Source organism: Gossypium hirsutum, chromosome D01 (assembly GCF_007990345.1).
Source record: "Gossypium hirsutum isolate 1008001.06 chromosome D01, Gossypium_hirsutum_v2.1, whole genome shotgun sequence".
NCBI lineage: Eukaryota > Viridiplantae > Streptophyta > Magnoliopsida > Malvales > Malvaceae > Gossypium > Gossypium hirsutum.
This window is the reverse complement of record NC_053437.1, coordinates 61,715,530-61,725,298: the sequence shown is the minus strand read 5'-3', so window position 1 is coordinate 61,725,298 and position 9,769 is coordinate 61,715,530. Positions and strand designations below refer to the sequence as shown.

The window sequence follows — 9,769 nt, the reverse complement described above, 5'->3', positions numbered from 1 at the left end:
TTTTTTATTTCCTACTTTTATTTAAAATTTGTAATTATTTTTCTCAATAATATCATTTTTAAAATTCTATCTTGTATTTTCTCCAACATAATATTGAATTACATATATATATATATTTAATATAGGATTAGGCTTGTCTCTTTCGGGGTCCGGCTAAGAGGCAGTTGACCGACCTCCATCCTCAAGATTGAAAAGTTGGCTTGCCTCCTATTTTCCTAATTTAACCCTAACATTTCCACATTGGAACATATATTTTTAATAATGTATGTATACCGTATACAAAGGATGAATTTGGAATTAAAGAAAAAAAAGTTTAAATTTTTGTTTGAATATTTTTATTATTTATCATTTAGTATTAAATGGACATTAAAATAATAATTTATTAATAATTATGTTAATTAATATTAGTTTTATTATGATGACATAATGACTAATAAATTATTATTTTAAAATAATAAGTACAATTTAATTTTTATATAATTTAAATTTAAAATTTTGATTTTAAATTTAGTTATATAAAATTTAAGGTATTATTCATCGTTTAAATAAAATATTTTAATAATAAAAGAACTTGAATATATAATATTGAAAATTTTAAAATATAATTAGAGTGTTCTTAATTTCGAGACTAATTTAAAATAAGAGTTATAGTTTAAAGATGTCGGATGAATTTTTTTTTTTTGAAAATTTCTCTTGGCCTACTTTATTTTCCTCTTTTATTATTTTGCAACATAAATAATTTTTTTAATCATGAAACCTTCTAGCTTTTTCGATGTTTTTCTATCCCAAAAGAAATTGGAAATTTGGATGAGAAGTGACAAGCAGCAACAGCTCACAGCATGGATTATTTAAAAAAAAAAGATCTTCAGAGACAATAGTCTTTCATCATCATAATCATCATTGCTGAGAAAAAGAAAAAGAAATTAATAAAATATATTCAACCATGGGGTAAGGAAAAGAAGAAGAAGATAGAATATTCAATTAAAAAAAAGAATAGTTTATTATTATTTTAAAAATGTTTGATGTGATATGTATTGACACTTTCATCTCATCATGTGTGTTTGCAATTTCATGGATTCCATTAACGGAATTGTTAGAGTTGTGTGATTCAAATTTTTAAGAGATTATTTTTAAGTTAAATTAAATAAAATATATTTTTTTTCTAGAAGATTTAGTATTTATTAGTATAATATATTTAGCATAGTTTATTTGACTTATTAATTTAGCCTATAAATAGGTTTTTTTATAACCTTAAAAAACACACCCATTAGAGATTAGAACTCATAACACATTTAGAGAATTTTGTGTTTACGTTTTGAGGGTTCTTTGTTTTTGGGTTTTCGGGGTTTAATTTTTTATTTCTACCTTTTGTACTCTTCGTTCTTTTGTTATTATAGTAAAATTATCTTTGCCTGTAGTTTTTTATTCTCTTTGGAGAGAGTTTTTCCATGTTAAATTTGTGTGTTCAATTTCTTAATTTATTTCACTATTTTTTTTACTTGTTACTTAATCGGGTCGATCCTAACAAGAATATATCAGTACGAGAGTGATCTCTACGATGAACAAAACATGCTTAAATATTTACTACGTGAAGGCTGAAGCACCATCAAATTATGGATGTTAATGGTATTATATGAATAGCTTCAAATGATTCGCTTCACCATTAAAGACAAGGGGGTAAAGGTGTAGAGTTTGAGAATCAATGATTGAAGGAGAGGGGGTAGTGTTCCAGGTGAGTTTTTGAGCTTACTTTTTATGGAAAGGGTTAGGGATCCTTTCAGTAGCTGTACTGAAATGAAAAACTCCGAGTTAATGATCTCTACTCTACGTCACGAATTTAAACTCTAAAGTTTGCTTCCTTGGACAATCCTTCGTCAACTACAAATATAATATAGTATAAAATTCAACAATTATTTTTAAATTTTTTATATGAAAAGTTGAATACACCTTTATAATTTAAAGTATTATCGAGAGCATACAAAAGGTAATGATTAAAGTCTCTTGTTGATACGCTAATGACAATGACTCAAATTCTATAAAGAGTTTCAAATAATTTTACACAATAAATTTTTTAAATTGTAATCAAATTATGGGTTTAAAAAAGTAAATTGATAGTCAATGAGGCTTTAATTTAATGACAACTATAAAGTCTTAAGAACTTTAAAATTTTAAGTTCAAATCTTACTCTTATAAACTACATGTGGGTTCTTAGTTTTTATTCTAGTTATTAATTTGTTTGTGCTTTATAATGATTAATTTCGGTTATAGTTATTCGAATGTATTGTTTATAATTATAATATGATTGCGCTTCAACTTTAAAAAAAATCATATATATTAACTGAAAATACAATATATTTAACATATAATTATACTAGAATATATTGCAACTTATAATTGAATTTAATAATAATTAAAATTTGTATGTTGAAAATCATTGAATATAAAGATTGAAGATAAAAAAATAAAGACTAAAGTTGTCCTTTTATTTATGTTGATAGAACGTTTCAACGGGAGGGAGGTGATGGAAGAGAAGAAGGATACTTGCTCTCTTGTGCATTCAGGCTTATATAGTAAGTCACTCATTATTTTGTAATGCCGCATGGAGACCTATATGGTGTTTTGTATGATTGTGCGAATTTATCATATGTCAGTTATTGTCATGGTATATGCTATGTAGTCTTGTTTATGCCATAGATTGCCCTCGTTTGACACTTTTTTAGTTGATTGTAAATATTACCCACAACAGGAGTGATTATTTTTATAGTTGATATTCATATAATTCAATGAAGCATTGTACTTATATAAAATATATAAAGTGTGAATGTAGTAGGATAAACTATAGTCCTATTAACATCATAGCCTGGAAAGGCTGTCACTGCTCATCACTTTTATACTGCTGCTACTATAATTGTTACTGATGTTGATAGTAAAGTATTGTTGAAATTATTTATGGCGGCCTCATCAAATAAATAAATAAATAAATAGGTAGATTTTGTTGTTCAGAGAGTTAATTATTTAAGATATAGCTAATCAGTCCCCCTCTCTGAGTTCATTCTTTTTTTCCTATATAACCTTCTCTTTAAGGTCAACAACTTCTCTTATACTTTTTACTAAATCTATTGCTACTGGACACTTCCATGGTTCCATTCTCTTTTTAGGGTTTTCCCTGTTATGTAAAATATTGACAATTATGATATTGTGAAATGGTTTTGGTTTCCAAATTCAGATTTAATTTTCTTTTTCTTATTTCAAAGTACAAGAAAAAATGAAATAAGAAGTAGGGCATGCACAGTTGGAACCCTTTTTTTATTCAAATTCACACATTCATGCATTTGATTGAAAGACGCCACCAGCTTTTGTTTAGTTTCAAAGATCAAACTATTCACTTTTTGGTAGGTTTCAAGTTTTATAATATTTCTCAGGCAAGAGAAAACAATGGGATTTCTTTACATTTCTATATATTTGTAAAAATCATAATAGTAGCAGTATTCATTTCATTTTGTATTTAATATTCTTTTTGAAGCATTAAAGTAGGTGTGTTATGGTGGTTGGTTCTGTGATCCTTAGAAATTTAATTGCTTTATCTTCAAACTTTGGCATCCAACCACATAAAAAAAAAAGGAAAAAAAAAGTAATAAAAACGATAAAGACAAAGAGATATTTAACGTTGATCTGAGGAGTAGGACCCTCCAACCCTCCATGTTCATCATCATAAGAATTATTCATTTTTTTTCTTAAATTATTATAATCATAATAATAATTTATTTTTTCTTCATTAGGCTTTGGCGTGGAAGGAGACATTTCCTCGTTTATCAGTTGTTTTGTGATCTTCTGACACAGAAATATTTCATTATTATTTATAAAATTTTCATTATTATATATATCAGAAATCATTTGTCTGTCATTCTCATTTTCTACTGAAAGATAAAAGGAAACCATTTTGTACATTTTTTTAAATATATAAATTTTTGTAAATGAATGTCATATAGACTACTACTCCTATAAATATGTCTTCCTAGTTTCTCTGAAAGAGAAATATATATATATATTTTCACTTAATTTTTTTTAAAAATAAAATAAAATAAATGGGAATTAAAGATTGAAGAAAAATTGCCTTAAATCTGTGGATAATGAAGTGAATAAAGATGGGTATCTTTTTTCTCAGCCTTTTTTAATCTCAACTTTTCTCTCTTTCTTTCTTTTTGCCATTTTCAGTGGAGAAGTTGCAGAGATTTTGAGTTTCTCTCTTTTTATATTGTGAAGCTGGGAATTCATTAAAAGAAAAACCCATAAATTCCATAGATAGATCATATTCAGAATCTCTTTCTCATAAATTCTGGTATTTTAACTATAATTATATCACCTTTACTTTCCCTTTAGTTGATTTGCAGTGGTGAAGATGATCATAAAGCACGTGCACACTCGTAGTGACATCAAACCAGGTACTGAATATCATTAACCAATAAACATGTCTTGTTTTTTCAAAGTTACTTTGTGTTTGATTGAACTTGTTTGATTTGTACAGGATCCACTTGATCATCCCAATATCATCGTTTAATTAGTTCCCGTTGCGGCTATAATTTATCAGACTAGCAAGTTCTTAAATGGGTTGATTCAAAGTTTGATGATTGATTGTGAAGAATAAGGTTTTTAAAGTTTTAAATCATGTTTCTTCTCAGTTTTGGTTTTTCTGTATGTTTTGTTTTTGATTGACAGTATTATTTATTACTTTCAGTCCTTTTTTTTTCAGTGAAGTGAAAGCACAGAAAATAACAGCAAACACAACAGAAACTGCATCCGATGGCGACGTACTTTCATGGGAACCCTGAAATCCAAGCACCTGATGGTCTTCAAACCCTCGTACTCATGAACCCTGCTTATGTTCAGTACTCCGACACCACTCCGCCGCCGCAGCCAAACAACCTCGTTTTTCACGCTCCACCACCTCCCCACACTCAACAATTTGTCGGTGTCCCACTCACGGCTACTTCCACCGCCATCCAAGACCCTCCTTCCCACGAAATCTCCCCCTTGCATGGCCTCGTTCAACGCGTCCATTACAACTTGTACAACCCTATTGACCCTTCTGGAGCAGCGCGTGAAACTCCACGCGCTCAGCAAGGACTCTCTTTGAGCCTTTCTTCCCAACAACAACGACATCATCATGGTTACGGATCACATGCACAAGCGGTTTCAGGTGAGGACATGAGGGTTTCCGGTGGGTCGGGTTCGTCGGGTTCAGGTGTGACTAATGGAGTTTCGGGTGTACAAAGTATGCTGTTTAGCTCTAAATTCTTGAAGGCTGCTCAAGAGCTTCTCGATGAGGTTGTTAATGTTAACAATACCGGGATTACCAAGAACGAATTGGCTAAAAAGGGTAGCGGAGGAGGAGACAATAGCAATATCGGTAAGGCTGTAGGAGAATCCGCGGCGGCAGCCGGAGATGCAGATGGGAAGCAAGGACCCGAACTGACTACGGCGGAGAGACAGGAAATTCAGATGAAGAAGGCAAAGCTAATTAGCATGCTTGATGAGGTATGAACATTATATGGATATTTATTTTTTACCATATATAAAAGCATATTATATACGGGAAAGTTGTGTTCTTCAAGGAAAATATTGTTCTAAATATATACGGTGGAGCATTCAATATTCTTTGTTTGTTCATGATTTTTGGTTTTTCCAGGTGGATCAAAGGTACAGGCAATACCATCACCAGATGCAGATAGTGATATCATCATTTGAACAAGCAGCTGGAATCGGCTCTGCTAAAACATACACATCTCTTGCCTTAAAAACCATCTCAAAGCAGTTTCGATGTTTGAAAGATGCAATAACAGGTCAAATCCGGGCAGCCAAACAGAGCTTGGGTGAAGAAGATTGTCTAGGAGGTAGCAAAATAGAAGGGTCAAGGCTTAAGTTGGTGGATCATCATCTTCGACAACAGCGAGCACTTCAACAGTTAGGAATGATCCAACACAATGCTTGGAGACCCCAAAGAGGATTACCTGAAAGATCAGTCTCAGTTCTTCGTTCTTGGCTCTTTGAACACTTTCTTCATCCGTAAGTACTCTAAATTTGGACCTTGTAACAAAATTCCAATACTTTATTACAGTGTCTGATTTGTTTATTTGTATTTCAGGTACCCTAAAGATTCAGACAAGGTCATGCTTGCTAAACAAACGGGGCTTACTAGGAGTCAGGTGTCTAATTGGTTCATAAATGCTCGAGTTCGGCTTTGGAAACCAATGGTGGAAGAGATGTATTTGGAAGAAATCAAGGAACAAGAACAGAATGGTTCAGAGGAGAAAACAAGTAAAAGCCATAACAATGAAGATTCAACATCCAAATCCACTGCACCAGACAAAACTAGCACAGACAACAAACAGGACAATAATATCCCAAATCAGAACGGTTGTTCCTCAATGTCGGCTTCAATGGCTTCAGCGTCTCCCCTTATCGGTAACCAGTCAGGATTTTCCTTCATTGGATCATCTGAATTGGAAGGGATCACACAAGGAAGTCCAAAGAAACCGAGAACCAATAATGAAGTTACAATGAAGTTTGACAAAGATGGGTACACATTCATGGGAGGAACAACTAATAATGATTTCATGGGTGGCTTTGGACAATACCCCATTGGAGAAATAACAAGGTTTGATACAGAACAGTTCACTCCAAGGTTTTCAGGCAATGGTGTTTCACTCACTTTGGGACTTCCCCATTGTGAAAACCTGTCTTTATCAGGCACCCCTCATCAAACTTTTCTCCCTAACCAAGCCATGCAAATGGGGAGAAGGGTCGACATTGGTGAACCCAATGAGTTTGGGTCTATAAACCCTTCCACACCACACTCTTCAGCTGCATATGACAACATCAACATTCAGAACAGGAAAAGGTTTGCAGCACAATTGTTACCCGACTTTGTTGCCTGATTAAACTTACAGGGGCAGCTTCACATTTTCCAGGAAAATGAATGGTAGTGTAAAGAAAAAAGAAGAAAGCGAATTTCAGCCTAGTATAGGTTTTTATACTTTGGGCCAAGTACAATTTGAGTCCTTTAGACAGTTTAGGATTCTCAGCATATATTTGAGGATTGTATATTAATTTTGTAATGGGAGATTGGGATAGATGGATTGATATCATAAAATTAGTTACTTGGGGTATACTTGGTATAATCAAATTCTAGTCCATTCGGGGTATGAATTTATTAGCAAATTTATAAATTTAGTTCTTTTTCTGATGTTTAATCAGTTGATAAGAACATAAATAAGATGGTGTCACAATTTTATTGCTGCTTCCTTGCTTTGTTTATTTCAACTATATTATTATTTGCTAATTTATGGTTTAAGTTTTTTTTGTTTATTTAACTAAAAAAAATTACAGTTTAGTCATTGAACTAATCAAAATTTTTTATTTAAGTCATTGACTATTATCTTTTCTTTTTTTTTTTTAAGTTCTACCCGCGAGCTCTAAGTAACGATTCAGCGGTTGGTACGGTGGATTAGTATCCATCGATGAATAGAAAAACATACTTCAGATTCAAGTCAATTTGACAATCAGTATCCAAGATCAGATAAAAAAGCTTTTTGAATTTTTGTTCGTAGATTTGGGATATCCAAAGTTGATTTATTAAGAAAAATTGAACTATAAAAGAAAAAGGGAAAGAGAGATTTCAATTGATGCAGGCGGTATGAAAAGAAAAAAGTTATATAACATCAATTTTAACAGTTAAGGAACTTAGATTAAAACTTTTAAATAGTTTAATGAATAAAATGAAAATATATCCGTGGAGTAAAATTTAGAAATTTAACAGGATTTACTATTTCTACTATTAATTAAATGCTTCGAACATTGAAACTATATTGAATCATAACAAGTGTTTAACGTCAAGATTTCAAATGAATAAATAATGCATAAGTTTACAAAACATAATTTGTTACTGCTCACCAAAGATTATGTTTGAATAAAGACAAAAATGCAGCTATAGTCCATCAACATCAAAGTTGTGGAAGGAGGATTATGCTTAATGAAAAAGGTAGCTATAAATACTATTTTTTTTGAATAATTATGAGTAAAATTTTAAATTTAGTGTATGGCATATTTTGTAAAGATATACGATAAATACATTTGTCAGTTTTTTTAATTTCCATTTTAAAATTTCCAAAAACAACTCTTTTTTTTTATTAGGATTTAATTAAATCGATTTCAATATTCAAGTATGATGAAATTCTTACTATCATTAAAAAAATAGGTAAATGTTATGTTGATTACGATACTTTAATCACCTCCAATATATATAAAAAAAATTAAAAATTTGAGAATATTCATATTATATTTTTATTTAGTGGGTACTTTCATTTAAATTTAAGTAGCTTATTTGCTACCAACGAAGTCTTAATATTATTGGCAAGATTTTGCGCCTTTAAATTTTCAAGTTCAAGTTTCATCTGTTGTTATGTGTAGATTGATTTTAGTTTAAATTATTTTGATTCTTAAACTGTTTATAATTTGCATTGATTCAATTCTATTTTATAATTGCCTTTGTGATTATATTATGTACCTATAGAATAAAAAAATGTATGTTAAATGACAAAATTATATCCCATATACTTGTATTATCTTAACATTATTTTGGAAATATGAACTCCGATCAAATGACAACATTATTTAGGGGTTGTTAATTTATTTTACTCTTTTGTTTGGTACATAAATCTCAACTCTTTTTTTAAATTTAAACAAGATTATCAATAAATATTGGTGTAATGATAAGACATATTATATTTATAATGAAAAATTTTCATTTTCAATTTTAAAGAAAAATCACAAATTTTGGAAAAAAAAATAATTTTTATAAACTATCAAATCGGATAGAGGAAATAATTTGATCTAAAAACAAAATAAAAAAGCTCTAATGGAGTGGAAACATGTCTCACCCCAGTTCTCAAAACTCAATCAAGGCTCTAATGAAAATGCTAAATCGCTTTAACTACGAATCTAATATTGTTTGATTTACAAACAATCAAACCAAACAAAGAGCAAAATGGGTTGTTACAGTATCTAATCTCATTGTTACCTCTGTTTTTACATTAACCACGATTAAGCACACCGCCCATCCAAACCCATCCTTAATATAGTGAAATTCTTCTTTGTGCAACACCTTATACACAGGTTAGGTTCGAACTGCATTAGCAACTATTTGTTTTATTAAAATAAGGGCAAATTTTTATTTTTGGGTTTTAAATATAGGACATTTGTTTGTCATCCTTCATAACAATCTCACTAAAAAGATATGAATTTTGGAAAGATGCTGGCAAGTTTCCTCTTATTTTTTTTGTTTCCCCTGAAATATCAGATTTTACAGGAGAGTGGACTTAGTAGTTGAAATCAAGCATTACTCCAGAGGATAAATTCAAGGTTTTAAGGAATCAAGTTGTTATTTTGTTTCAACATGGGGAGGAAATTTGATGAACACTGTGATGAAGTTGAATATGGGGTTGGTACGATGCGAAAAAGATACTCCCACACAGAGAGCTCAACAGAGGAAGACATGGCAGATGCAATAAAATCTCATCCTGTCTCACCCCTTCATCTCTCTCTCTAAGCTAACATACAATTCAAATTCTTGTTAAAAAGTTAGAGAATTTAGTGCTAGTTTGTCAAATTTATAGTCCATGGCAGCAAAAGAATTGTATCCTTCAACACCCTCAGGCTAGAAAATTTTGATCTATAAATCTGCAATAATGCTTGGTTTGTATGATTCATTCAT

At 30.7% G+C, this 9,769-nt stretch overlaps 1 protein-coding gene across 1 annotated transcript; it reads left to right on the top strand.

The window, feature by feature from the left end:
- Positions 1-3,787: 3,787 nt before the first annotated feature.
- Positions 3,788-7,296, top strand: LOC107928182 (BEL1-like homeodomain protein 1). Its single transcript, XM_016859364.2, has 5 exons — positions 3,788-4,442; positions 4,526-4,646; positions 4,751-5,535; positions 5,687-6,063; positions 6,143-7,296. The coding sequence occupies exons 3-5, from the start codon at positions 4,801-4,803 to the stop codon at positions 6,933-6,935; spliced, it is 1,905 nt and encodes a 634-aa protein (XP_016714853.1). The 5' UTR covers positions 3,788-4,442; positions 4,526-4,646; positions 4,751-4,800; the 3' UTR covers positions 6,936-7,296.
- Positions 7,297-9,769: the final 2,473 nt, after the last annotated feature.